At 46.0% G+C, this 27,841-nt stretch overlaps 1 protein-coding gene across 3 annotated transcripts; it reads right to left on the bottom strand.

The window, feature by feature from the left end:
* Window positions 1-3,159: 3,159 nt before the first annotated feature.
* TSKU (tsukushi, small leucine rich proteoglycan) lies at window positions 3,160-20,768 on the bottom strand. Of its 3 annotated transcripts, none has more exons than XM_027741070.2 (3): window positions 20,552-20,768; window positions 18,038-18,120; window positions 3,160-4,960 (listed from the first exon to the last, which is right to left on the bottom strand). In XM_027741070.2, exon 3 carries the CDS (start codon window positions 4,953-4,955, stop codon window positions 3,897-3,899), a length of 1,059 nt encoding a protein of 352 aa, XP_027596871.1. In that variant the 5' UTR covers window positions 4,956-4,960; window positions 18,038-18,120; window positions 20,552-20,768; the 3' UTR covers window positions 3,160-3,896. The 3 variants fall into 3 exon arrangements, with proteins under 3 accessions (XP_027596871.1, XP_027596870.1, XP_039235967.1); XM_027741069.2 differs by lacking the exon at window positions 20,552-20,768 and adding an exon at window positions 18,868-19,723; XM_039380033.1 differs by lacking the exon at window positions 18,038-18,120 and having other exon boundaries at window positions 20,552-20,628.
* Between the last annotated feature and the right edge of the window lie 7,073 nt (window positions 20,769-27,841).

Raw genomic sequence — 27,841 nt, 5'->3', positions numbered from 1 at the left:
CATTGGTGAAGAGGGAACATACCTGGGCAATGTGGAGGTTCATGTTGCTGAGGGAGGCTCACATGCTTCTTCCCATTCAAAGGACTTTGGAAAGGGTATTTAAATAACAATTGAAATAATGTTTTAATTAACAACAATTAAAATAATATTTTAATTAACAATAATAGAAGTAATTAACTAATTTATTAAATATTGAATAAAAATCACTAGAGAAATAAGATATTAAGGCAAGGCCCCAAAGGAGTACTGGGAGGGACAAGGAGCATCATATATGTGGGGCATTCACAACAAGGTAGGAAAATACAGCTTCAGACCCATGGGTCCGAGGACAGTGTGCCTCCTCAGGAAAGGAAGACATTCTCCACTGCTCTGACTGAGCCCACACCCCAGGGCAGAATGGATTCCATCCAAAAGGAGGGAGGTCTAATGGTCACAGCCTTATGGTCAACAGCAGAGGAGCTGTCATCTCTAATGGTTGGTGGTGGCTTTTCCCTACAATCCATAATAGTTCTATGAGCAATATCTGGCCTCTTCTGGTGATTTCACCCCCTAGGTTATAGTCTGACTGTACCTTGTATGTCATCCTGGACGACAGTGCAGTTTGAGGAAGCAGATGAAGAACTAACAGCTTCTTCCAGGCAGCCTGCAGCTCTGCCTGCCTGGCTGGAAGATGCAGTTCTTCCTTCAGGCTTGGAAGGAACAGGAACGCTGCAGCTACACAGAGGTAGTTTACTCAGTGAGTCTCTGCTTGCACCACTTTTATACACAGCATCAAGAAGTACTTAAAATTAAATTTACTATTTAAGAGCAGGAAGGCCCCTCCAGAGAGGTTTCTATTTATTCTTTAGGTACAATGGCTTTGCATGCCCTTAGCCCTCCATGCAGCAGCCCCCACTCCTCAGAGAGCGCTGCTGAGACTGGATCATGTGTATCTCACTGCTGAAAGCTCTGCAGTCTGGCAGTCTGCTACTTTCTGTGCCATGGCATCGCTTCTGCACCCATTTGATCCCTTCCACACACACAGAACCATAGAATCCTTAAGTTTGGAAAAGACCTCTAAGATCATGGAGTCCAACCATTAATGCAACACTGCCAAGTCCACCACTAAACCATGTCCCTAAGCGCTACATCCACATGTTTTTTAACACTTCCAGGGACTTGTGTGTGGCCTCTCCCCACATCACCCATGCTACAAATCCAGCCTTTCTACACTAGCAGACCATGTCCCAGATTGGCTAAATCCACGAAGAGGTCTCCACTATTTCTTACAACCTTTGGAGCAGATCCTGGAGCAGGGAATTTGTGTGACATACTCTTGCGCTGCTTCATTGCCATGCGTTCCTAATTTCCTTCAAGTCAACCAGTGAAGATCTCAAGCCTTTTTGCCAGTGAAGAGCACGGTGAGCCAAACGCAGTGGGACAAATCCTGCCCCCAGTTTGGAGATGCAAAACCCATGACAGTGATGAGGATAAGCAAAGCAGGGAGATAAGCTGTATTGCACTTCAGACTCAGTGACAGCTGTCACCCTCCCACCACTAAAGCAATAAATCTGGGGGATCTGGGTTTATTCTCCTCCAAACCACTTTATTATATTGTGAGTAATCACAAAGTCTTACAATGCTGCAGAGGTTCTTTAAAAAAACAAAGTTACACAGCGACAGTATTTGCCAGCTTTTGCTAAGACTAGTTTAGCTAGCAGCTAGCGTGAGATTATACAAGGAAATCTTGCAGTCTTCAATTGGATTGTCACATTGAGTTTTAAATTTACCACAGCACTGAAAAGACAGTAACTTTGACAGTAGGTGATACCCCTAATGTTTCATCTATGTACAGACTTAAAAAATTAAACAATTTTCTCTTTTTAAAAAAATACATTTTCTGCCAGCAGAAAAGAATTATCTTAAAAAGGCAAGATCAACTAAAAAAACCCACTTCTTTCATCACAAACTGCCCCCATCTTGCAGTGCAGTTGGTTGCTGTTCCCTTCAAGATCTCTGCCAATAAGCAGTCCCATTGCCTTTTTAAGAAAATCAATGTGTTTTCTCTGACTGTGAATGCTGGTTGAGCATTGCTAAGGCTCAGTAGAGGGGTAAAAGCCCCAACACTGAAGGAAGGGATAAAAATCCCACCCTAAGGTCTCCAAACAAATTATTAAAATGGACATAGGTGGAAATGTGAGAGACAGATTTCAGTATCCAAAGTGAGGCGTTGACTCTGACTTTTGTGGAGTCAGTGGGTTTCAACCATCCCTGAAGTCAGCTGCTTTGAGCAACAGAGTTTCCATTTGCAAAGACCATTGGGCGTGTGAGGATGAAACCTGAGCTTCTTCCAACACTCCAAAGGATACTTGTGAGATGGGTTTATATCTGCATCACCTTTACATCCATCTCCCTGTATCAGTTTCAAACATTGATACAAGGCTGGGTTTACAGATCAAACTGCAGGTCAGTTCTAGCAGGACCCCATTCACAACACCCCATCCCCCAGGACAGAGCATGCCAGATGTGGACCAGACCTCAGCAGTCACATCCATTGCTGCTATTAGCAAGTTGAAGGCTTCACGCATGGCATTTAGTCATCATGAGCTGCCTTCTCCCACTTCCTCCTAGCCTGGAGGAGAAGAAGGTCCACAGGGACTCCCCTTTTCTTTGCCAGCATTTCAACAGTGGAGTAAAAAATGATCAAATCTTTGAGGACCAGGATTTTTATCAGATTTTGGTTGTCAGCCAAGTAGTTGTGTGAGAGAAAGAAAAGCCACAACTCTGGAAAAAAACCCCAAGATCTTTTCTCTGATAAGCAAAGTGCTCCACGGTCACTGACATCAGTGCTAATTCTTCCCCTGGCACATTCTCAAGAGCGTTTTGGTGCTGGAAGTTGCCTCACATATGCCCAGATGAGTAGCAGATGTGGTGTTCAGATAGGGAATGTCAGCATGGAAATAACTTACTCTCGTATCCTCTAGGTCTGCATCTTGGTTTGATAAGGTTGTCAAGACAAGAATCCCTGTCAAAGTTTCCTTCCTTCCAAGCTTTCCCAGAAAGGGAGGAGGGATTTTTTTTCTTTTTTTTCTAAAATAGGCTACCTGATCTCTTCCCTTTGCAACCTCCTTCACTGAAGGCTGGTTCCTGGATGAGATATGGCTGTTGGCAGACCCCTCTGCTGCACATAATTTCTGAGCAATGGCTTGCTGAGGTTAAAAAGACAAGAGGTTGCCAAAGCTGAAACTAATTTAATTAGACATGAAAAGGATAAGGATGGAAAAACAGGGAGAAACTTGTGGGAAAAGTCCTTGACTTAGGTTTTGTTGCACACCTATGCAAATAACATGTAAAACCCAGCACATTAGGAGCACCCTGTGTTCAGCTTTGTCTGGAAATGTTTCTTCAAGACTGAAAGTGCATGACAAAGAACAGGGTGCTGCTAATGAGGGCAACATCCAGAAGGCACATTTTGGGGAGTAATAATTAAAAAAAGGATGATGCATGGGTTTGTAAGTAAGCAGCTACAGAGTTGGTACATTTTGGTGTGTGCTTTGGAGAGATGTAGCTTTGCTCCTACAAACATGTCTGAGGCATGAAGGTTTGCTCTAGGCTGATTGTTCTACTATGGGACCTGCAGAGCAGCTTGGCCCCCATTGTCCAGCATCACTGCTCTTGGCCAACATGATGAGTGCAGGACCAAAATGCACCAGGTAAAGTTTGGAGCCTGCAGATAACGTGGGCCAAGATTTGAGAGTTTATAAAATGCACAATCAACTAACTATTGGCATATACAAATATATAAATTATTGACAGTTTTACAAAAGGCACACTGCAAGCCATCTCAGTCTGACACCTGTACAAATTCCATGGCCCTCCACCCTCCCTGTCCCACCCCTTCTTCTCCTCAGCTTTCATCACGAAACATAAGGTACTGCTGCTATGGACCCATGGCTGTCATGGCAACTGAGGACTTCTTTTTTAGTCAGCCCAATTTGTCGGTGGTACTGTCCTTCTTTGATAGTCTTAAGACACTGTATGTTCTTCCCCAAGGTGATGCTTTTGATGGAAGGCAGATATTTCAGCACAGTCTTTGGCAAGGATGACACACCTGTCCCAGAGAGGTTGAGCTCTTGTAGGGAGTTCAGACCAAAGATAACTTCAGCAGTCAGTGAACTCAAGTTGGGATTGTTGGATAAATCCAGAACTTGAAGGGCTGAGAGTTCCTTGAAGCTATGAGGAGATAACTCTTGAAAGCCACGCAGGCCACTGAGGGATAAATGAATCAAATCTTTCAGCCCTGTGAAGTCTCCTTTCTCAACCTTAACTAGAGGGTTCCCATCAAGATTTAAATATCGGAGAGGAATGCCTTGAAGGTTTGGCACAAATGTTAGCCTGTTTCCAGAAAGATTTAAATTCTGGATGTTGGGGATACTCTTTTTATGGTGCCTTGTAATTGTGCTGAGCTTATTATTGGATAGATCCACATTCAGGGATTTTCCTTGACCTTTTGATGCAAAAATATCCATAGCTATATCCAAGAGCTTGTTATTGCTCAAATCTATGTCACCTAGAGGAGAACTGGAGAAACAGTCTTCTGGAAGGACTTCCAAAGAGTTATGACTCAGATCTAAGGACTCCAGGTACCGAAGCCTGGAGAAGGTTGTGGAGGAAATCTTGGCAATTTTGTTGTAGCTCAGGTCAAGACTCACCAGTGTGGTGTATCCAGGGCCCGTAAGCATTGATTCATTTATTGTTTCCAGTTTGTTTGATGATAGATCCAAGTAGGAGGTATCCAGAGGTATTGGGACAGGAACAATATGTGAGCCTATTCCACTGCAGTCCACCTTGGTCAAGCTAAAGCTGTCAAAGAGACCAAAGGTTTCCACTTCACAGTGGCAGCCGGGGAAGCAGGTTTTGGTCATACCAAAACAAGGAAGGAGAAGCAGCAAATTGAACCAGGCCAGGAACTGCATTGTACCTGGAAAATAAGACAATAAGAAAACAGATTAATTATGTAGAAATTACTTTATGGAAGATGTGTAACTCTTTGAGCTATGCATTCTTCTCCTCTTTCTTTCCAAAGGAATAGGTTAAGAATACCCTTAAATAGCATGGATATCCCAAACACCCCAGTGGGAACTTAATGGAGAAAACAAATTGGGTCAACATATCTTTGCACATATAACCAAGTTAAGACAAAAGTGGAAATGAGCTGCAAGAACAGTAGGCTGCCTTAAAGCACAATCTATCCAACATGCATCCTTTTGACAGGACCATGGAAGAAGCTAAATAACAGCTCAAACACTGAGTCATTTTACGATCTGGAAAACTTCAGCAAACAAAGGTCTTCATGTCAGAGCATCCCTGTGAGATTTGGGAGCACCGAATTCAAGACCCTGAATTGACAGGTTGGAGAAATCATTTAGACTGTGGGAGTCTTAGGTGTCCAAAAACCTTATCAGAAGAGGAAAAAGCAAAGTTCCATTCAAATTTTCTGTAGGGAATAGAGATAATGGCATCATCAAAACAACATCTGGGATGAACAGCTAAAAAGGCCACCTGCTTACTGCCCAAATGGACACAATGTCTCCCTTGGTTAGACTTCAGATGCAAATTTATAAGTTTTTAGATAGGTACAATCATGGCTTTCTATTAGGTGGCTAAAAACAACCCTCCTTGGGCTGGTGGCAGTAGGACCGACAACAGCCCCTTGGCTCCTCACCTAGCAGAGCAGAGGAACTGAGGGTTGCTCAGTATAACCCAGACTTTGCTGTGGTGGGCTCAGCCTCCTGCACAGTGGAGAGAGACAATTTGCTTCATATAGAGCCTCTGGGGAGCCTTTGCTAATTACAATAAGTATTCTCTCTGATTAACAATGCCAGCAAGCAAGAAGCTCTCTCCACCCCTCTGGTTTTGACCCTCCTCCATCCAAAACATTTCTGTCCCTCCACCATCACAGACAATGGAGGTAGAGAGCTGATCTGCACCTCTCCTGCTCTGCTGGACATCTTCAGATCCCATCCTAACAGCTCCTTCACACAACTGTGGGCAACAGCAGCTGTATGATTTCAAGAGACAGCCAAAAAAGCTTTCGCTCTGCATTTCTGGAGAAGGTAAATTGGAGCATGCCAGCATCCTGAAGGTCAGCAGTGGCAGCAAGGACTGTCCTTACTGGTTCCCATTGCAGTCATGGGTGATGACTCCTCACGCCTTACAAACAAGGTCTCCAGGAGACCAGCAACAAAAAATCCCACCAAACCAGGCGAGCAGATCCGTCAGCATCAGTCCTTGGCTATGCTGCTGGCCATAAACAGACAATCATGTGTCAAGCACTTATTTAACAAGAAAAAATTAAAAAACGCCCCTTTAAATGCATGTTCCCATCATTACTTCAGCCTCTCTGGTCTCTATTCTCACCTTTCCCACCACTCTTTAAAAGCACTTCATTAACTTCCTTGCAGTATCATCTTTCCCACACACTCTTTGATCTGGCTGAGGTACCTTCCCCATAACCCTTGCACGTTCCCAAGACCATTTCCTAGAAATTCACACTTCATCTTCCCTCACCCACCCCTTGGCATCAGTTTCTCTCCCTCTTCAGCGTGATCTTCTTGGCTCTCATTCCTAGGAGACTGACTGGAGACTACTTGCCAATATGCAAAAGAAATGCAAAGGGGAAAAAATACTGCAGAAATATTGTCCTGACCACTGATATGAGTTGTCTGGCAGTGTCTCCCAGACCTCCTGCAAATAGAGAACAGAGATTGGGACTCTGGCCAAATTGCCTGCAACCAAACCACTGCTAAAGGCCAGCACGTAATCCTCTGGAGTCCATTATTCTACAGAAACAACAGAAAATCCATAAGATGAGCCCTAGTCTCAGCCCATCTCAAGTGTTTCTTGAGAAAACACGTATGTGTGCAGAGGGGACACAGTGGGTAGAGCTCTTTTCTGCAGACATGTTTCCAGATATCCCTTTCCTAATGACATTAAGGTTGATCCCCTCTGGTTCTGCACAGAGACATAGCTTGCTCTCTTCTGCAGTCCCTCCTAAAACAAATACTACTCTTTTTCTTTTTTCATGAAGCTGCATTTGGAGTGCATTGAAATGTTTTGTTACCAGGGAAAGTTACAGCAGTGGGGAGCTCCTTGTAAACTAAAACTGCAAAAACTCAAATGTTAAATGACTCACGGGAAGTACCTGCATTAGTGTCAGCTCAGCCTGCTGGTATTTCTTCTCCCAGATTTCACCCAGTGGCTATTCCTCCTTGATGTCTCAACACGGAAAGTACCTCCCAACTTCTTCAAAAGCCCAGCTCATTTCCTCATGGCATTGTTTTAGCTCTGATGGGAGCTGAATCACATACCAGCAAGTCCAAAGACAGACCAGTGTGATATTTGACTTTCCGAGTGCTGCTAAGGCCTTCATAATCTCCTACTGGGGCATTTGAAGAAAGAGGACAATCTCCAAAGTCCTAGCTTAACTGGGAACAGACTTTTTAATAGAGCCTGTAGTGATAGGACAAAGGGCGCTGGTTTTAAACTAGAACAGGGATGACTCAGACTAGATGTAAGTAAGAAATCTTTTTTGATGAGTGTGGTAAAAAATTGGCACTGGTTGCCCAGAAGGGTGCTAGATGCCCCATTCCTGCAAACATTCTAGGTCAGGTTGGATGGGGCTCTGAGCAACCTGATCTAGTTGAAGATGTCCATGCATATTGTGGGGGAGGTGGAGTGGATGGCTTTTAAATGGTCCCTTCCAAACCAAACTATTCTATGATTCTATGAACTGAGACAAGAATCAAAACCAGTGCTGGGCTTCGATATGTGGCTGCTCAAACCCCTTTTGACATGGGAATTCCCTTCCTGATCAGCCTCAAAAATGATTGCCAGAAGTGGGCAGATACAGTGACTCCCACTGCAACATTCATCACTCCAACCAGCAGCAAAGATAAAACCTTACACAGCTGAAATGCAGTACACAAAGCTCAGCTGAGGTATTTGCATAGCATATATTGCCTCTTCCCTCCTCACAGCGCTTCCACAAATTCTCCCTTTCTGGCTCTGCAATTGCTTTGCAGATGGGATACAATCCATTACTACCAGTTAAAAACTCCCTTATGGAGCAGTAAGAAGCATTCACAGGCTAACATGCCACTTGGTTAATAGCACTGATGAAAGATAGGAGAAATAGTTACTGGTCATCTTCCAATCCAAGAAAGAGACTCCTGCATTGCCAGATAATCAACAAAGACCTTAGTCAGGTACAGGCATGCTTTATCATTGTGTGGAGCAATCGATAGCTCTCTTTGAAATGGGGAAAGAAACATGCCCCAGGCATTTACAGTTCATCCGTGTACAGTGTGCATTTGAAATTACATCAAATTGCCTTTGGATTGCTGCCTACCAGCTGCTTTGTTGATAAAGGCAGGAAGCCAAGGTATCCCCTTGTAAAAGAAAGAGGAGTTATCCTCTTGCAGCACTGGGGAGCTTCATCTGGGGGAAACACCCTGGACCAGAAACCACCAGCAGCATCACTTGGAATAGTGAGGGGAAAGTCACTGGGACAAAGCAGCCCACCCTGGGGCTGGTTCAGCGATGACATCTTCATTTCTATGGCTGTTGAGGTGTGCAGAGATCCCAGTGATAAGTTTTGGCCACCTAACAGGCCTAGGGGACTTGTTAAACCCACTGATTTCAATAGAAGCTGCGGGGGGTGCAACATCGCCCCCCATGTTTCTGGTGCCCATAGTGGCTGCAGGGCTCTGATTTTTATAACTTGCTCGTCCTTTCTGCATGGCAAATGCTCTGAGACAACCTCAAGGAACCAGTGGTGGTTAATGGAGCCAATGTTGGATCAAGTTCCTAGCAGGGTTCTAGCCTTCTCCCCAATCCCACATCTCTCCTTGAGCCTGCAGATGCCTTGATACCTTATCCCTGCTATGCTGATCCACTGCAACATTGTGTGGCAGGACCCATACAGAAAACTCACACTGAGATTTCCGTGCCAAAAAGCCTCCAGTATTAAAATCTGATTTTAAAACCAGACTGCAGAGGAATCCCAGGTCTTAGCTGATGGTGGAGAAAGGTGGAAGAGAGGAAAGCCTTGTTCCTTGTGTTGTTGGAAATTAATGTTTCTTATTACACTTGACTTCCTCCTTCTCCTCTCCCTTAAAGACTTTTCTCATTAGGGAGATGAGCTAACGCCTCCCTCCCTGGATGAAAACCCATTGCTTGGGGACTGGTCCCCCTCATTGGGAATGCAGATATTTGGGCTATCTCCAGTTGCCCTGGCAACCACCAAGTTGGAATTCCCTATAGCCAAAATTCAAGGAATAATTAAAAAATTATACAAGGGGAGGTGTTTTAAAGTTTGTTGTTTGATGGTGTAGGGACACAGTTGCCTCATTCTTCATTCTGCACCCCTCAGCCTCCCTGAACATGCGCCTCAGCAAAGTGTCACAGCTGGAATTGGGGCTGAAGACCCAAAATCACCCAGTGAAGCTTGAGGTATATGAGTAAGAAGTGCAAAAACACCAAGTTCTCTCTACGGTGGGGCAAAGAGAAAGGAATTGCTCTAGAAGGGGATGAAACCTACCTAAGACCAGACACATTCTTGAAGATACCCTCTATCCCTTGTCCATGGCAGAATAGGATGCCCAGTCTTCCTTGTTACTGCTTCCCACCCCATTCTTGGCTGCATCTTCCAAAGCCAAGTTCCACACGATAACCAGGTGCACTGGGATGAACTAGATCAGCTCACTCATCCAGCAAAAAACCCCTAAGCTTCCTCTTTCCCCTCTGCTGGGTCAGCATTTCAACAAATCAGGGTGATCAGCCACAGGGATACCAGCTTTGACACAGGAGTGAGAAAAACAGGATCTGTCTTTTCCATGGCAGCCTACAGTTAGAGCAGATCAGAAATGACATGAATCTATAAGGCATGGTGGACAGATTCTGGTAATTTCCAAGGTTTTTGCCAATATTAATTCTGGATTAACAGCAAATAGAGCAACTTTCAAAGAAAAGAGGCAAAAAGAAAGGGCAGAAGTCCACCTATCTCAAACAGAGTTTTTGTTCTAGCAAAGGACAGAGGAGTTGTATCAGCAATAGTATTTCATCAGAATGAAAATTTTGGGATTGTATTCTGCCTCTTACATCAGCCAAGTAAAGAAAAAACAAAGTCTTTATAGCAAAGCTCACCAGGCTCACTTGGCTGCCAACACTAATTGGGGTCAGGGAAAAGGAATTTTACTGGAAAGTGAAACAAGTACATAGGTTATGACAGAGGCCATAAATCCTTCAGACTGTAAAAAAAAAAAAAAAAAAAAGAAGAAGAAGAGAGAGTTGGCTCATCCTCTCTTTAAATATTGGGGAGGCTAACTGGCAGCTGGAATGGTGGCTCCAGAGCACCAGGATGTTCCAGAGTTGCTTCTTTGACAACAAAATTGCATCAGAATCTTTCTCCCACATCTCCACCCATTAATTATTCTGTAAAATTAGAATAATTACTGTCTAAAGTGCAGCACTAGCAGCAGCTACACTTTTCCAGTGTGGACTCTCCCAGGCTGAGCTCAAATGACGCCACAGATGAAATCATGGTTGGGTCTCCAGATCTCATATACCAATTTGAGCAAACAGCAAAACTAGCTCAAACCAGCCTACACCCAGAGACCATTAAACCCTTAACTGCAGACACACCCCCTTCCATAATAAAGAGACTGTTTCTGACAAGGTTACTATTTTTTTTTTTTTTTGTGAATCCATTGAAAGTAGAGGTCACCGAGGCTTTTCCCTTATCTGCTTCAGACTGGCTCTTCCTGCAGAAAGGTTCCCCACATGCACACTGGAAAGAGTTGTATATACTCCGTCAATAAATATTATTAAACCTCACAAAGAAGCTTTGGTGCAAACTGGAATGGTGTTTTCTGACTCAATTCTTACTTTTTGTTGTTTGCTGCTTTGGAGGACACTTCACAAGCAGTTCTGGTTTTATACTCAGTGTTTATGACTTCTTGGATTTAGGGAGATGAAAGATAATGGGAATCCAAGAAGTATCTTTTTTTACGTCTGATCCTGCATTTTAGATGGGTTTAAGAGAGTTCAGTGGAATTATTCTAGGTGTCAGTAACAGCAGGACGAGAATTAGTCCCTTGGCTCTTCCAAATTACACTTGATTTCATGGAGCCCTCCATCAGGAGATACTGCACAAGTCGCTTTTGGGGGATAAGTTATCACTCTTCACTTCACACTGATGGTTTTATCACTGGGTACTACAAAGCTTCTCAGACAGTAGAGCCATCCCCAATTACCCAACATATAAAGAAGGGGATATGCAACCCTGTTTCCCTCACCAGTGCATACAAGCATTGGGATGAGGGGATACTCAGACACTGGGATGGTGGCTTTAGCCCTTATGGCTCAATGTAAAGAGACACCAAGGGCCTGAACAGGAGCTAAAAATCCTCCTGCAGGTGCCTGAACACTTTTTACTCCATCTTCCTGCTTAGTGGCAAAAATCAGAATTAAATGCAGGGAATGAGAAAGAAAAAAGAAAATATTTCTCCTTGAATTTCTTTCTGCTTTAGTTATTTTACCCAGACAGATCATGGAGCAGATCCTCATGGAAACTTTGCTAAGGCACATGGAAAATAAGGAGGTGATTGGCGACTGCCAACAAGACTTCACTAAGGGCAAATCCAGCTGGACAAATTTCATGGCCTTCTATGACTGTTACAGTGCTGGTGGATGGGAGAAGAGACTGATGTTGTCTTCCTGGACTTCTGCAAAGCATTTGACACTAATCCACACAACATCCTACTCTCTTTGGAGAAACATGGATTTGGTGATGGATGACTCAGTGGACAAGGAATTGGCTGGATGGTCATACTCAAACAGTTGAAGTCAATGGCTCAGTGTCCAAGTAGAGACTAGTGAAGAGTGGAAAAGCCGGATAAAGAGAGACAAGATTCTGCTCCCAGATCTGAACAAGAACCCCACTGCTCTGCATCAGGTCTGTCTTTGCATAAGTTGAATCTCACAAAACCCATGGAATTTGTGTTGTGGACAGCCAGAAGGGGAAAGGAATGAAAAAACAAGACACGATTCCTCATTTTACCCAGACCCTAGTTATCTCCATTCACTTTTCTCCTCTCTGGACATAGAGAAATCACTGAGCCAAAACAGCAATGATTTTTGAGCATCTGACCCATGTTCTCCATCCTTAGAAAGATTTTTGTAGAAGTTACAGGGGATGGAGTAGACAAGATGACCAAGGGCAAAGCCAAATTGTTGAGCATTAGAAGCTTTTCACAACCCCAAAGCCAAAACCAAACTTCCCCTCAACTCACCACACAGGCTGCAGAGAAGACATGTAGGATTGATCTAGAGGGAACCCTACAGCTCCACACTGTGGGTCTGTTTTCAAATATAGAATCACCTAGGTTTGAAAAGATCATTGAATTCAACTGTTAACCCAGCACTGCCAAATCCACCACTAAACCATGTCCCCAAGTGCCACATCTATGCATCTCTTAAAGACTTCCAGGGATGGTGACTCGACCGCTTCCCCGGGCAGCCTATTCCAATGCTTGACAACCCTCTTGGTCAAGAATTTCTCCCCAGTTTCCAGTCTAAACCTCCCCTGGTGCAACTTGAGGCTGTCTCCTCTTGTCCTATTGCTTGTTACTTGGGAGAAGAGACTGACACCCCTGCTCAACTGAAAGTCTCTGCTCAATTTTTTAAATGTAAAAAAAATTCCTTTATTTAATAAAGAAATGGAGAGACCTATTAAAATAATCTTTGTTTCAACTGTTAATGTCACAAATCCCATCTGCTTTGCAAGAGGTCACAGATAATTTAACATCCTAGTGTTTAAACAGCTAATAGTTTACTCCACTTGTGCAAGCTTCCCCCTCCAGCATCCCTCATCCCTGAAGGAGGAAATCAAGGTGCAGGGTGATGTATTTTGGGCTCCGACAAAAGGAAACATGTGCGGGCAGGTCTGCCAGCCCATACAGTAAGTTCCAGCTCATTTACATTCATGGCTGAAATAGAATTTCTGCCACCCTGAGAGCTGCATGCCTTGAAAAGCCACATTTTGTGAGCAAACAGCAGCCCAACTCCCAGGAATTTTGCCTTGAGTGGGAAAATTCTGGTGCTACCTCCAGCACGGGCAAATTAGGAATTAAATCACCATGGTACCAGGGTTTGCAAAAAAATTCCCTCCTCTGCTCAGCCCAGGAAGCTTTCAGGGTAACAGCAGTTTTATTCTAGGTGGAGAAATTAGTCTCCCATGGCTTTTGAAAGCAATTTTGCTCTCCAGCCTCAAGTCAGGTTGTGCTTGTGCCCAGAGGGGGCATTCCTGAAAGGAAATTGCCTGCCAAACCTCCTGAGCGGCTGGGGGCAGGGGAAGGCAGGTGTTGGAGTGGTGTAGCACCTCCCAGTAACACCAGGAGGGATTCACAGGGTTTTCTGGGAGCAGACAGGATGTGAGCATCCCAGCCCCACCATTGCCTCCTGGCTATACCAGCTGCAGGACCGCTCAAACTGGGAGCATTGGCAGCCACACACTGTTTCCCAGCAGCCCGGAGTTGCACGGAATCAATCAAAGGTGCCTGCAATGGATATAAGAGCTCAGGACTTGAGCTAAAATCACCCCAGCCATGACCACCCTGAATTCTTTTACCCACAACAACCCCTATTTCTCATCTTCCCCCCTCTGCTTTTTAACTCTGAGCATTTCGAGGAACAGGAGATTTCACTATCCTGGCACTCACTGAGTATAACAGAGACCTCATCTCAGCCAGGAACACAAATATTTTCTTAACACACCTCAAACTCAGCCCAAATAGAGTTTTTATCATAGTGACATGTCCCAGAACGGGAGGTCTCCATTATTTTGGCACAAACTTGGGAAGAGACCAGCCCTTCACATGGTGCTTCATAGCCAAAGGAGAGGTTTAGAAAGACCTGGTGAAGCTACAAACAGATCCCCCTGCCTGATCATCTCCAATGCCCAAGGACTCACTGTGAGGCACAAAGGGAACCTGTGAGTACCCATGCTTTACCAAATCACAGCAGTAACCTCTTAAACCCTCTTTCTTTCTTAACTAGTCAATTATTGAAAGCTAAAAAGGTCACAGCAAGCTTCTCCTAAAGCCTCAGTCCTTGGTGATGCACACCTGACTGTCCAGCTGGTTCCTGTGCTGGATTCTGCTACAATGATACTTTTTCCTTGCACATCAGCTCCCAGAGACATGATATAATTCCAGAGGAATGCACTCTGGGATGAACACCATATGATAGCAAGGAATGTTGAGAGGTGCAGCACAGGGAGGTAAAACCTACCCATGATGGATACTTGGTTTTAGCTGTTAAAAGAGCTGATTAGCCATGTCATTGTGCCCAGATGGGAAATGCCACATGCCAGACACGTATCCAGGGTGGCATATACAACGTTCCACCTCAGGAAAGTGTGAGTTGCAAGGACCCACCAGCAGCTATCTGGTCAATGAGGAAAAGGTGTGATGTCAATGGATGTCCCCACATCCCTGACCTGGTTTGCTTCCAACCCCCCCAGAGGGCTGATCTGAGCTGCAGGACCATGCTGCATGGGTAGACATAGATGGGTTCCCCTGGAGAAGCTAAGCTAGGCAGGAGGAAGGAAGCAAACGAGAGGAGGGATGCTGCTAAGGAGAAAGTGATATATCCCAGGGTGATGTCTCTGTCCTTTCATGGCGAGATGCATCCCTCAGGAGCAAATAGCTCAACACAGCCCCATCATCCTGTAGCTCTAATGGCTTTCCAGTTATTTTTCCTTGAATCAGAGAATTATCAAGGTTGGAAAAGACCTCCATGACAATTGAGTTTATTGAATTAGAGGTGGCTGCAAACCAGGTGTTCAAACACTGACGACGTGCCTTGGTCCTGGTGCATCACCACCAGCAAAAATCATGAGAAGGCAGAGGGAAAACAAATTCACCCTGGCTGGGCAACACCTCCCGCGCTGGCAGAAGGATTTTAAGAGGACCCCATGCATCTTTAGTTTTCTGAAAGGCAGCAGCTGCCAACCTCCCTTCTAACAGCCCTGCGGGGCTGCTGACTTCAATAAGGAAGGACAAAGTGAGGAGACTGGGAGTTAGGCTGGGTGCCCCTTGGCACTGCTCCAGCTGGCCCAGGCTTCTTTGTGGGCTTTTTATTTATTTTTGTGGTTGTTTTTTTTTATGCACAGTAATCTCTGGGCCCCTTTGCCGTCTGTGGCTCTCAGCGTGCAGCTGCAGACCTTCCACTGAGGAGATAATAAATACAATCCTGGCCATTATTGTTGCAAACAGCACAGCTGGAGGCTCCCATCTCATTCCCCTCATGGCCTTTCTTTGCCCCCCCTCCAACAATTCTTGCATCGTGATGCTGCAAATAATGAAGGCCAGTGAAACTGCTTGGTAGAGCATCAGCTGGGGTTTCAGGAACTGCCCCCACCCCAGCAAAGCACATGAGACATTTGCTACACCTAGCGGGTCTCCTACAAGATTTGGGAAGGGGGGATTTGGGGAGGGAAAGGGGATCTAGGTAAAGCTAATAAAGGGTTTACCAGCAGGGCATTGTCACCTCCATGGTTCCCACCCCAGATGATGTTCCATTGCCCCAGTGATGTGGTGTCTCCTCAGCTCTTTTCCTTCCCTCCTTGGCCCAGGATCCTCCAATCCCTCTTGGCTGGTGCAGGATTTTGGAGAAAGATTATCTGAAGTGGGTTGGGAGAGCCATTTCCCCAGCAGGACCCATTTCTCACCACTGATGCTACCATGAGTCCTCATTTGCATGCCTCAGTTTCCCTCCTGACACCGTAAGAATGACTAGCACCAGGACCAAAAGGTGTTCATTCCTGTGTGGGGATGGAGGTACCATCCCTGTGTTTAACTGGGAAGGGAGGACAAGTCAGGACAGTCTGGTCTCACCCTATGCAGATGCCTCCAGCCAACACTGCCACTGCCACACCTGGTCCAGCCAAATGCTACTGCTGTCTTTGTGCACCATGTCCAGCTCCTGCCTTGTCTGGACAATCTAGGGACACCAGCCCTGCTTTGTCTTCTGCAAAATGGGCAGTCAGGCTAGGGTCAGGGAAGGGGACATCTGGGGAAGTGGTTTTGGTGGAGAAGTATTTAAGTGCCTCTTGGCACTTGGCCATCAGTGTTCATGGACTCTGAAGTATGGCTGCAGTCTCAGTGACAGCCAACAGCATGCCTGCCCCTCCAGGGACCTCTGCTCACCTGTGCTGCTCACCTCCCCTGCCTCCATTCTGCCCCGATCTTTGGCCCTTGCTTTTGGTACTGCTCTGTGGCACTTCTGCCATAACATAGAGATGCTGTGAGTCATCTGGATGCAGACAACCATCTTTCTTTACCATTTAACCGTGTATTAAGCCACTTCCTAACCTAATTTGGTCTGATTTCACAGACAGGCAGAGTAAGACTTCCCAAATCACAGCATCCTAATACACGCCCCCCATATGGGCTACATGGTGCTGACTCCTTGCACCCTGTTCCTTCCCTCAATGCCAGGCGAGGCCACCATGCATCATGTTGTGAACACAGGAGACAGAGACATCATCATGGAACATTTGGGGATGGTCCTGAAAAGCAATGCTCTCCCCTGTTTTATGAGACTGGCCAGGTTCAGAGTTACCCTATAATCCTTTGAATTGGAGATCTCTTGCAGGAGGTTGCAACACTCTAGTCCTGGATAGACAGAGGGGCTGGACCTTCTGCATGAACTGAACCTTTGCACTGGGATTAAAGGGCTTTGGAGAAAGGATCTCGTCCATCCTGCTCTGTGAAACTTGGCCTCACCACGCCCCCTCCTACAGACATCTCATTCTCAAGGATGGAAGGAAAATGGTCAATTTTGAGGTCAGAGATGTCTCCTGTCCCACTTGGAGACTAGTCACACAAGTCCTACACACATGTGTCACTTCAGACATTATGGGGTTGAGGAATCACATCTAGCTTGACCTGTCTGTCACAACACAAGTTTGCCTTTAAGTCAATTTTTTCTGATGAGGATGATCTTATTCAAAGTTAAAAAAATCACCAAAATTCAGTAAAATTAGTCCCCATCCCTGAAAGTGTTGGCCAGGTTTGGATGGGGCTCTAAACAAGCAGATCTAGCGGAAGATGTCTCTGCCCATGGCAGCAGGGTTGGAACTGGATGATCTTTAAGGTCCAACCCAAACCATTCTGTGATTTCTCTCCCCACTCCAGGGTTTGAGTTGTTGGCAAGAATCAGGGAAAAGGAGTCAACATCACAGAGACACAGACTGCAAAAAAGAAGCAGGACGGGAGAAAGTGGAAGGAAAAGAAATCCCACAGGTGCTGGCACTTAGATATTACAGCACATGGCCCTCTGTCAGCTACGATGAAGATAAAGTGCTTTTTTCCAGTTTGCCACTACTCTGACATACAGATTTCCAGCCTGCTTTATGCAACTCAGGAATGCGCCATGCTAAGGTAGCCAGGTTGGTTTAATCTCTTGCAGCATTTGCTCCCCAGAGCAGAGAGGCTGAGGAAATTCCCAGAGCACATATTTCCTTCTCCCCTGCCGCACACCATACATACAATGAAAACTCCCAGGAAATTAAAAAAAAAAATTGCAGTAAAAAAATCTCAAGGTTTTCCTCTAATGAATGGCTGTGCCGTTCATACATTTGCCTCGATAGGTTCAGGTGCCAAGTTATAAGACAAGAAATGGCTTGCTTAAGCCAGCCTTTATCTCTTCCCAGCCCTCAACATCTCGGTGTTCGGAAGTTTCTTTTGATAGCCTGCCAAGGCAGCCAATACTGCAGCTACCGTGCAGAGCCTGGGGGTGGCAGGGGTCAGGAGGGCTGCCGGACAAGGATGCCTTGTCTTATCCCACCCTTCAGCCTCTGCTTCTCCCTATCAACCAGCTAACAAGAGAGGAGAAGAAGGAGGAGGAGGAAGGAGGAGAGACTGAAAGAGGATAAAAAAAAGCAGTTAGGGATGGAGGGAAAACTCTAAACCTCTGAAAGATGGTGGCTCACCTTTTTTCTCCCAGCTCTGTCTAGCACTGGGATGGCACACACGGCTGCTCACTGTGGGGCTGGGGAAGCACAGAATGTTTTTCCTATTAAAAAAAAGCCAAAAACTTTTGAATGGTTTTTGTTTTACAGCTCTTTTGTCCCAATTTTCTCCCACCCATTCAATGCTGGTTAATTTCTTGAACTCAGTTTTAAAGAATAGGGATGCAGGAGAACCTCAACCCAACCCTACAGCCTTTCCTGCCAGTCCAACTTGTCATCGGAACTTAACGTCCCCGGGGATGCCTGTCATCATTCACACATTTTGTCATTGGTCCCCAATGCCTCTGACAGCAGCTGTTCAAATTCGTTCAGAAAACAGCAACGTCTCCCCTGCTCCAGGATGCCGCAAGGGAAAATCTGTCCCAGTGCTGCCACCCAACCTCCTGCCTACCCCGGTGTCAAGCATCACTCACCCCGCGCACCCGCTCCAGAGATGGGAGGTGGCAGGTCTTTGTTGGGCCATTTATAACCCACACGGGAGCAAGCACCGCCCACATCTTCTCTGGGACAGGGACTGGCTCCCGTGGGTCATGATAGGACATGATCCCTGCCCTGCACCAGGGCGATGGCAGACTCCGACCCAGTTTGCCTGTGAGCGCCTAGCTGCTGGCAGCAAGCAGCCAACCAAGTTTGGCCTGCAAATCCTCCCAGGGACATACCAGCCTGCCTCTGGTCCTTCCAGCATCTAACACGTCCCGCGTGCTTCTTATTCCTGTAGAGATCGGCGAGACACTGGTCTAACTCTGCCTTTCCCCAGCACCTCTTCTCCCGGTATTCGCTCCGCTCCTTACCGCTGCAGTAAGCCGGTGCTGCCAGCTGACCCTTGGAGCGGCGATCAATGCGATATTTCAGCGCAACGCCAGCCATCGGCACCGGCTGCTCTCTGCAGAGCAATGGCACAGTGTCCGCCCAGACAAGTTTCCTACTGTAACTTCAGTGAATGCTGTTATTCAGGCTCACGGCAGCTGATTTATCATGGCAGGCACACCGGGAAAGCTTTCCATTTGAGAGACTGGGGGCTGTTCGTCCCGCTGCCGCGATGAACAGCGTGAGCTCAGCAGGGCTCGCCGTGCTCCAATGTCTTCGCTGCCGCCAAATTACACTCGCTAACCGTGGTGGAGAGCGTCGGTTAACGGAGGCAATGCCACTTCCCCACGACACAAGCCACCAACTTTGTCCTCACCACCAGCTCCATCCTCACCACTCTCCTCCCAGCCTTCTCAAATACGAAGCAGGAGGACTAAAGCTGACAGACCCTTTTGTTTCCAGAGAGCTTGGCACGTGTTGTGGTTTACTGAGCTAATAAATCTGCCGTGGGCTGCGCCTTTTAATGACTGCAGCACTAATAACAAGTTTCCATGGAGCTGCCTAAAAGTTTACAGGGTGTGTGCGCTATGAGGGGAACCCCGGGCTTTCTGACCTTCTGTTGCAGAAGTCACAACCAGCAGCTTCCCTCTTTCTTTCTTTCTTCCTTTCTTCCTTTTTTTTTTTCAATGACAGAAAGAATAAATCCTGGTCTGCTTCCTCTCCTCCCTCCCCAAACACACCTTCCCCTCAGCTTAATCCATTTATAGAGGGGAAATTCCCAAGCAGGGAGCTTTACCGTGCCTTTATCAATGCAATCCGGGGAGAAAAGACCCCCCCTCTGCACCTTCCAGCTTCTTCACCCTACCCGGCCGACCCCTCTATGCTTTCCCTCCCTTCCCTTCTCTTTTCTCCCCTTACCTTGAGTAAACTGCAAACCCCTGAGAGCCTCCCAGCACCAGAACCCCAACAAAAAGCCCCCGAGAGGGGAGTGGAGGGCCGGGAAAAGAGGGGGAGGAAGGAAAAGGGAGGCAGGGAGCTCTGTGTGAAATCAAAGCCCCGAAGCCGAGCATGGGAGGCGGTGCGGAGCCTCCAGCTGCTGCTCGGATTACTCTGCAGCCGTGGCAATCCCGAGCACTCTACAAACCACCATTCCACTGGAAGAAGAAGAGGAGAAGAGATTCCAGCTGGAGAAGCTTCATGCGGGCTGGGGGCTCCTACGCACCCCTTGCATCTCAAAATTCCCCTTTGGAAAAACCAGAGGTGGAGAAAAAGTAGTTTATCTCCACCCGAGACTTCTGTCCTGCCCCCTACCCTGCTACCCCGGCCGCTGAGCCCCCACGCGAGGAATACTTCATCACACCAAAAAAGTTTCCGCACTCTGAGGCTGGGGTGGGCTTCCCAGCAGGCACCCCCGGGGCTGGCCCTGCGCAACCCGGGGAGGTGATAGGGAGGACTCAGCCCATTTCGATACAGATAGCTCGCCCCCTCCCCAGAGATGAGCCCCCATGGTTCTGCACACCCAGGGAAAGGGAGGGTGACGGGGGGGGGGGGGGGGGGGGGGGGGGGGGGGGGGCGACGAGAGGGCACGCGAGGGGCAGGGTGAGGATGGAGCGGGGCAAGGAAGCGATGGGGGCCAGGGAGGGGATGGGGGCACGAGGAGGGACTCACCGGGACCGGGGTCGGTTCCCACCGCCGGTCCGGTTCCCACGGCGGGGCGGCCGCGCAGCGCCGGTTCCCACGGCGGGGAGCGGGCGCCGCCGGGAGCCGGCAGCAGCAAGGCTTGGGGCCAGCTGTCCCCTTCTCCCCTCCTCCTTCTCCCTTCTCCTCCTCTTCCAAGGCGTGCAGCTGGCTGGGCAAGATGACTGCCCCCTTCCCCGCAGGAGGAGGGAGGAGGGAGCTCAACAGATGGCTGCACACAAGGGAACATCTGGGAGGAGGAGAAGGAGGAGGAGGAGGAGGAGGAAGGAGGCAGGACTTGCGCTAGGCTGTGCCACTCCTGAACTGGCAGACCCCCCTTATGGGGGAAAGAAGGGGGGAGGTGTCAAGTCGGCTTTGCACACACATACACAGACACACTCCCTCTGCATCCCCTCTGGACAAAATTCCTTGTTGTCCCTTTGCTTTCTTGCGAAAAGAAAGCTTACTTACTCCAGAGGTAACCTCGCAGCACAACCTTGTTTCCAGCCCTGATCTCTGCAGGGCTGTATTTGCAGGAGTGAGTCCTATTCCTGAACACTGCCTGCACCCAGTTTTCCAGGCTTTTAGGGCCAAGGTCAGCTCTGGCACCCCAGGGTGCACAGTAGGATGAGGCAGCACCAAAGTTTGAGCTATGCCAGCAGGCAGGAAATTTGGGCTTATAAACTGTATGCTGCAACCCCTGGAAAAGAATAACCCCGCCCACCATCAAACAGATATTAATCCACACTTTTGGGAACAGAGAGTCTGAACTCCGTCACTGGAGGATGAACTCCCTGGGGCTTTGTAAGAGCAGCCCTTCACCAGAATTTCTTGACTATTACATGTAATGGCCTGGTGGTGGCTTGAGTCATGATTTTGATACTGGAAAGAGAATCAGAAGTCTACCTAGTGTCATGCTGCTGTGACATTGGAAAAGGCAAAGGGGATTGCAAGAGACCACAGTCACAGAGGACATACCTTGTGGCTGGCTGCAGCTTCTCAAATTGCACCCCTTGTGTATTCGTGGCCTTTGCCAGGTCCCAAGCTGTGTGGTTGCTTGTTTCTTAAGAAGTTTAAGTCAAGAAGGTACAACTACGCTCCCTGTGCTTACTTTTAGTAGCACTGAAATACCCACATGCTCCATACTCACATCAGAGTTTGCTCAGACCATGACCCTCAAGCAAGTATGTTGCTGAGATTTGTGTTTAGCATCTCTTAGTGATGAAAAATTGGTAAAAAGGGGTTTTTTTTTTGGCTCTGATCAGCTGCTTTCTCCAAGTATGCCACTCCATGAAGATTTGCTGGGCAACCCCCACCCCTCCCAGCGACTCCAGCTCTGATCAGAGGGACTGAGGCTCGAGGCAGGAGATACTGGGGGTGTGAGGAAGATGTCACAGTTACTCCTCTCCACCCTCTGCATTTCCACATAAAAGTGTGGCTTACCTGCATTATGTGCTCTCTCTGTGCCCATGTCTCATGAGCTGCCTTTCGGGAATCATCATCATACCGCAAGAGCTCTACCAAGGGGCAGACCCAAGGAGCCAGAGAGAGGAAATCTCTGCTCAGGACTCAGATGACCCAAATGCTTTTTGGGGAAAACCATGGGAAAACCCCTTAATCTGGGTTGTGATTTTCTATGTAAACACCACGGTGGTATCTCCAGACATGAACAGTCTCCTGCAAGAGTCCATTCAGCCGGGTCTTTACACTGTTCACATTTTATAGCTCTGGGTAGGGGAAGTTGTTAAGCTGGAAGCTTTTGTTTAGTTTTCCATTTTGTTCATTTTTTCCATGCCTCATGTTAGACCTTTACCATGTCAAAGTTGGTCTCAGTAAAGCAAAATGCCAGTTCAAAGCTGGAGAAATTGGGAATTAAATCCTGTGGCTGAGATCCAGTTAATATATACATATATGTAAAAAACTCCAGTGTATATATGTATATATATATGCATATCTATATTTATGTATCTCTCTCTCTCTCTCTCTCTCTCTCTCTCTCTATATATATATATATATATATAAGTCCAGTAGTCAGCACTGCCAGGACTGGTGATTTGAAAGGAAGAATGGGAAAACATGAATCTGGCTTAAAACCTCTGAATTTTGCTAAAGAAAGATCTGTAAATTTTGTTTTCTTTATTTGCAGCCTAAAATAAACAAGCAATATTTTCTGTTAGATGGGACAATTGTGTATTCAGATATTTTGTTGATCAGGTAAAAAATAATCAGCTGAGAGATGTTCTGGCTTGAATGTCTAATGCTAAGAGAGATTTTAATAGAAGTTCCCTAGTTGAAGGGAGTTGGCCAAAATCATGACAGGGAGAGGTCTGACAATTCTGGGTGACCTGTGGATAGGGATTAGCCCTGGTGTGATGCTAACAAAAAATTAGTTATGCATCCATCTGATTCTTGGGTACTTCAAACAACAACTGTACCACTGTCTCACCACCATTACAATAAAGAATTTCTTCCTAACTTCTAATCTAAACCTCCCCCTGTCAGACAGTTTGAAGCCATTCACCCTTGTCCTATCACTCCACGTCCATGTCAAAAGTTCCTCTCCAGCTCTCTTATAGCCTCTTTAGGTACTGGAAGGTGCTCTAAGGTCTCTCCAGATCCTTCTCTTCTCCAAGTTGAACAACCACAGTGTCCTCATCCTGTCTTAATAGCAGAAGTGCTCCAGCCTTCTGAGCATCTTCATAGCCCTCCAGCACCCTCCAGAACCCTCCAGCAGATCAAACAGTTAGCTATCATGATAATACCGAGGTAATTTTTAGAGGACGTTTAGTTTTAAGGTCGTGTTTCCCACCATCACTATTTCTATTTCTTTGCCACATTGGAGCACATATTTGTAAAGGTAAAACAGGGTTTTCGCAGAGCTATGTGTCCCATGGGCTGAACCTTTACATGCAAAACCAGCCATCCTGTATTTGGACAAATTTCCCCACCTGTCTCAGACAGTTCCCTGCCTGGGACACCAGAGGAGTGTGAAAGATGAAATGGAACTTCGATTTTATCTCTTCAAATAGGTCTGGGAACCTTAAGACATCTTCCCCCAGTTAGGTTCTTCCAGGGCCATGCTGAGCCTTCGTCATGTCTTCTGTTCCCAGAAGACACCAGCTCAGTTCTGTGTTTCTCAACATCTGATAGCATCGTGCCTGGTTTGACTTGTTAAAATCCAGACAACTCTTAAGCCAAAGGAAAGTTATCTGAGTCACTCTGAGTTTCTCCTGAATAAATCCTAATAGACATGTCAGGCAAAAGAAGCTGAAGTGTGAATGAGGATGACATAAAATGGATTAGTAAGAAGAGCTAGTGTTGGATTTTTGCCTGATGATCTTTGAGTCCCTCCCTGAGATCTCATTTCCCTTCCTCTTATTATGCAAGCCCAGGAATGGAGGTTACTCATGCACCAAACTGTTGGAAAAAGCCACAAAGCCAGATCAGTGCCTTGCAATCCCTAATTCTTCTCTTCTCCCCCACATGAGAATAATCCTGCAGACGAAGGAGCCCTCCCTTTCTGCTGTGCAAGGAATTGCTCATAAACTCTCTCCTTTGTGGCTGAGATACAGTAGATGGCTTAGGAAGTTGTCCAAGCTTGATTGCATTTCTTACAGTTTCTCAAAAGGAAGAACTCACAGCATCAGCCAGGATGATTACTTATGGAAGGGTTTAGTTATTCCAAGAAGTTAAAAAGAATGTTGATGACAATAGTAGCAAACAACTATCACCAGTTCCCACTGGGAAAATATGAAAAAGGTAGGTCTACCTGTTTGCTCGGGGAATGTTTCCCATCCTTGTGGGAGTCCTGTAGTAACTCAGAACTAGAAGTAGAGATTTTTTTGAACTCCTGTAACACGTAAGACTTAAACAAACAAGCACCTGCATCTGTGGTTTTCGTTTTATTCAGAGGAGCTTGGCAATCTTGGATACACATTGCACTCTACTGTGTACAGCCTTTGTCAAAAATACAGATTGTTCTGTAGGTTCATCCTCACCCTTTGTTGCTGGACCATGTCTTATGGATGGGAGCCCACCTGACAGTAACTGACTGCAGACAACTCCCTTGTTCTGTATTGACCAATGGACTGGTATGGAAAATCGTGTCATTGCTTTGCTCAACACGTTGATTGTATCTTTACTGACTGGGAGCCAGCAGGAAAAATACACAAAGAGTATTTGGGAAAGGAGGCAGAAGCCAGCTTCTCCTGGTGGAAGCCCCATGGCTGTCAGCAAGGGTAGAGGTTCCTCTTACTTGTTCTTCCTGCCTGACCACATGAATTTTGCTCCACTTAGTGCCTGGTGATCCAGCTTGAGCAAGACAGACAGAGGAGACCCTCTTCCTCACTGTTTATCCCCTGCCCCTGCTTTCCCCTCACTCCAATTGCTCCACAGCCTGGTGCATTTGATATTGTTTTGACTAGTGGGATCTATGGCTTTCATCTCCCTTGGGCTGAGGATACTTTTTTTCTGCATTTTGACTAAAATTCAGCATCAGAAAGGCAGGCCAGCCCTCTCTGCTTACTATTCTGTAGCCTGAGTCACGGAGTATCATGCAGGAGCAGAGTCTCCTATGGGGTTGCCCAGATGCCATTCACTGAGGGAGAATAGAAAGGTCTTATTCAAGTCCACTGAATCATGGAATCACAGAGTGTTTTGGGTTGGGTTGGAAAGGACATTAAAGACCATCCTGTTCCAATCCCCCTGCTATGGGCAGGGACACTTTTCACTAGACCTGGTTGCTCAGAGCCCCATCCAATCTGACGTTGAACACATCCAGGCATGGGGCAGCCACAGCTTGTCTGGGCAACCTGTGCCAGTGCTTTACTACAGTAAAGAATTTCTTCCTAATATCTAATCTAAATCTACTTTCAGTTTAAAATCATTCCATTTTGTCCTATCACTATGTGGCTTTGTGCTAGGTTTCTCTCTCCATGAACATTGGAAGAGGCCTGGGCACTTAATGATAGTTTTATTCCCACACTAGGGCCAAGCATCTACTTTTCAGGTATCATGGAGCCTAAGTAGCCCACCCAAGGGAAGTGTGGGCTTTTGTCCATCTGCTTGTGTTAGCTGTTCCTGGAAGTGGGTAGTTGTTTCCCAGCAAGCTGCTCACTGGACTTTTTGTTTCTTTTTTATGTATGTTAAGACTCTCATTGAAGATATTGACTTCACTTTGACGTCAGTCAATACTTAGCTCTGGAGTTAATAAATATTTAGGATTACTTGGTTGAAATCAATGTGTCCTGAGCTCTTGCTGCTGTCATTCATGGTTAGGACCTGGCCAACAAGTGGGAAAACCCTGTCATGCTTTCAAGACCCATTTCTGCAATGGTATTTGTAGATCGAGTTCATTTTGTTAATGAAAGGTCACATCCCCACCTGTGTGGAATGCTACGTGGAGTCACCAAGGTTCACAAGATCACACAAGGAAGAAAGTAAAGAAAAGGTATTTTTATTTTTGTTTTTCTTCTCAGTTTTTCAGAACAGCTTCACCTTGATATCAAGAAATCAATCTGTAGCTTGAAGGGGTGTTTGTTTGCATCTTTCTAACACCCTTTTGGGTTTTCCACTCAGTTCCATGTCTTTGGATCCTAAATCCTCAGATGTTTCTTCATCTCTATTTCCCATGTAAACTGGATAGAATCAGAATCCCTTTGAGAAGGTGGAAATCTTTGAAATCAAATCCAGATTGTGTGGCTCACATTTACCCTGTCAATCCATACTGAAGGAGTCTGAGTGGTGCATTCAGGGAATCCACATGCTACTTGATGCTGTAAGATACTTCAGTCATCTCATGCCCAAAAATGATACTGAAGTGTGGGTTGAGACCTCTATCCAGAAAAACAGAGACTTGAAAATTCTCTAGGAGGACAGTCTGGAAAATAAGGCTAATTAATATTGTCAAGATGAGAACAAAGGAGGAATAAGCTAAAAGCTGTGTAGTGTGCATGCAGACTACAGAGACAGATCTTAAGATCCAAACTCAAAGAGTAATTTAGGCTGGAAGGGACCTTTGGAGTTCTTTGCTTCAAAACTCTGAAATCCAGCTTTCATCACAGAAGGCTTTTAAACTCATATAATATTTTGAATTTGCTAAAGCTCCATTGATGTCACATCTCTAGAGGACTGAGGCTTCACTAAACACTTGTGGCCTATTTTAGATGGCTACAAGTGGGTAAGTGAGTACAAGTACGTTGCTGAAACAAGCCCTGCAGCAATATGTGTTGAGGGAAAAAAGGAAATATGCAATATTTAGATTTTTTTTTTAAATGCTGTTGCTGGAGAAATTTGTTGACATACTTTTCTTGTTCCACAAGCAATGAAAGCTGTTTTCCTAGTTTGATGAATGTTTGTATCCTGCAGTTCTCCCACTTCCTCTGAGTGTCCCCTACCATTTTGGTCAGGAAAGGGCAACCTACAGCATTCCTGATAGGGCCCTGAGTACTGGCTGGTGGACCAGTAGGTATTTGCTGACTGATCAGCTGGCTGCTGGCTTATAGGATGAGTAAGGAATTGCCTTCCCATAAGATAGATTAATTTGCATTTAATTCTCCTTTAATTTGCCTTGAATTCTCCTTTCCTTGGTTGATGATATTAAAGAAACTTGTAGGAGCTTCCTACCCCCACAGAATAGCAAAGACCTTTTTCTGAAAATGGGGTGATACTGGCCAACGTGCTTAAAAATGTTGATGCTTAATTGCTAGGCAAAAGACCACATGGGCATCATTTTGATCAGGAACAAGGCTAAGAGACCAAAATAACTCCAGTCCCAATAAAAGGCAGCATTTTTTCTATTCTTCTACTTTTCTCAGTGTAAGCTAAAATGATTATGCAATTCTTTTTCTTTTAATTTGAAAGGTAAAATTCGCCTATGCACTGAAGCCTTCGAAGCAAGTTTTTAGCCCAAAGCACAAAATCATTACTCAATGAAGTTAGCCTTTGAACAGCCAAACTTCAAAAGAAAATATTGATCTGGCATGCTTCTACTTGTCAATTGATAAGATTAAGCACTATATAGTGGGAAATAAAGACAACAGGAGGCCAGATACTGTGAAAATCTTCTGTCTGGTGGAATAGCCTGCTGAGGGAAGCAAGGGATGCCCTTGTTGCTCATACTTTTAAAGTCAGATTAGGACAAGAATGCAAACACCTACTGTCTAATATCTAGATCCTGTTTCTTGCAATCTTAATGAAAATACTCTGACTACAGAGGGTTCAGTACAGTCTTCTCCCTTATCTGTCTGCTAATCACTCTTTCCCTCCCCTGAAGCCACCTAT

This window comes from Pipra filicauda, unplaced genomic scaffold (genome assembly GCF_003945595.2).
Source record: "Pipra filicauda isolate LSUMZ 115617 unplaced genomic scaffold, ASM394559v2 scaffold183_size1465899_pilon, whole genome shotgun sequence".
NCBI lineage: Eukaryota > Metazoa > Chordata > Aves > Passeriformes > Pipridae > Pipra > Pipra filicauda.
The sequence above is the reverse complement of the archived record's forward strand: the minus strand, read 5'-3'. Positions and strand labels throughout refer to the sequence as shown.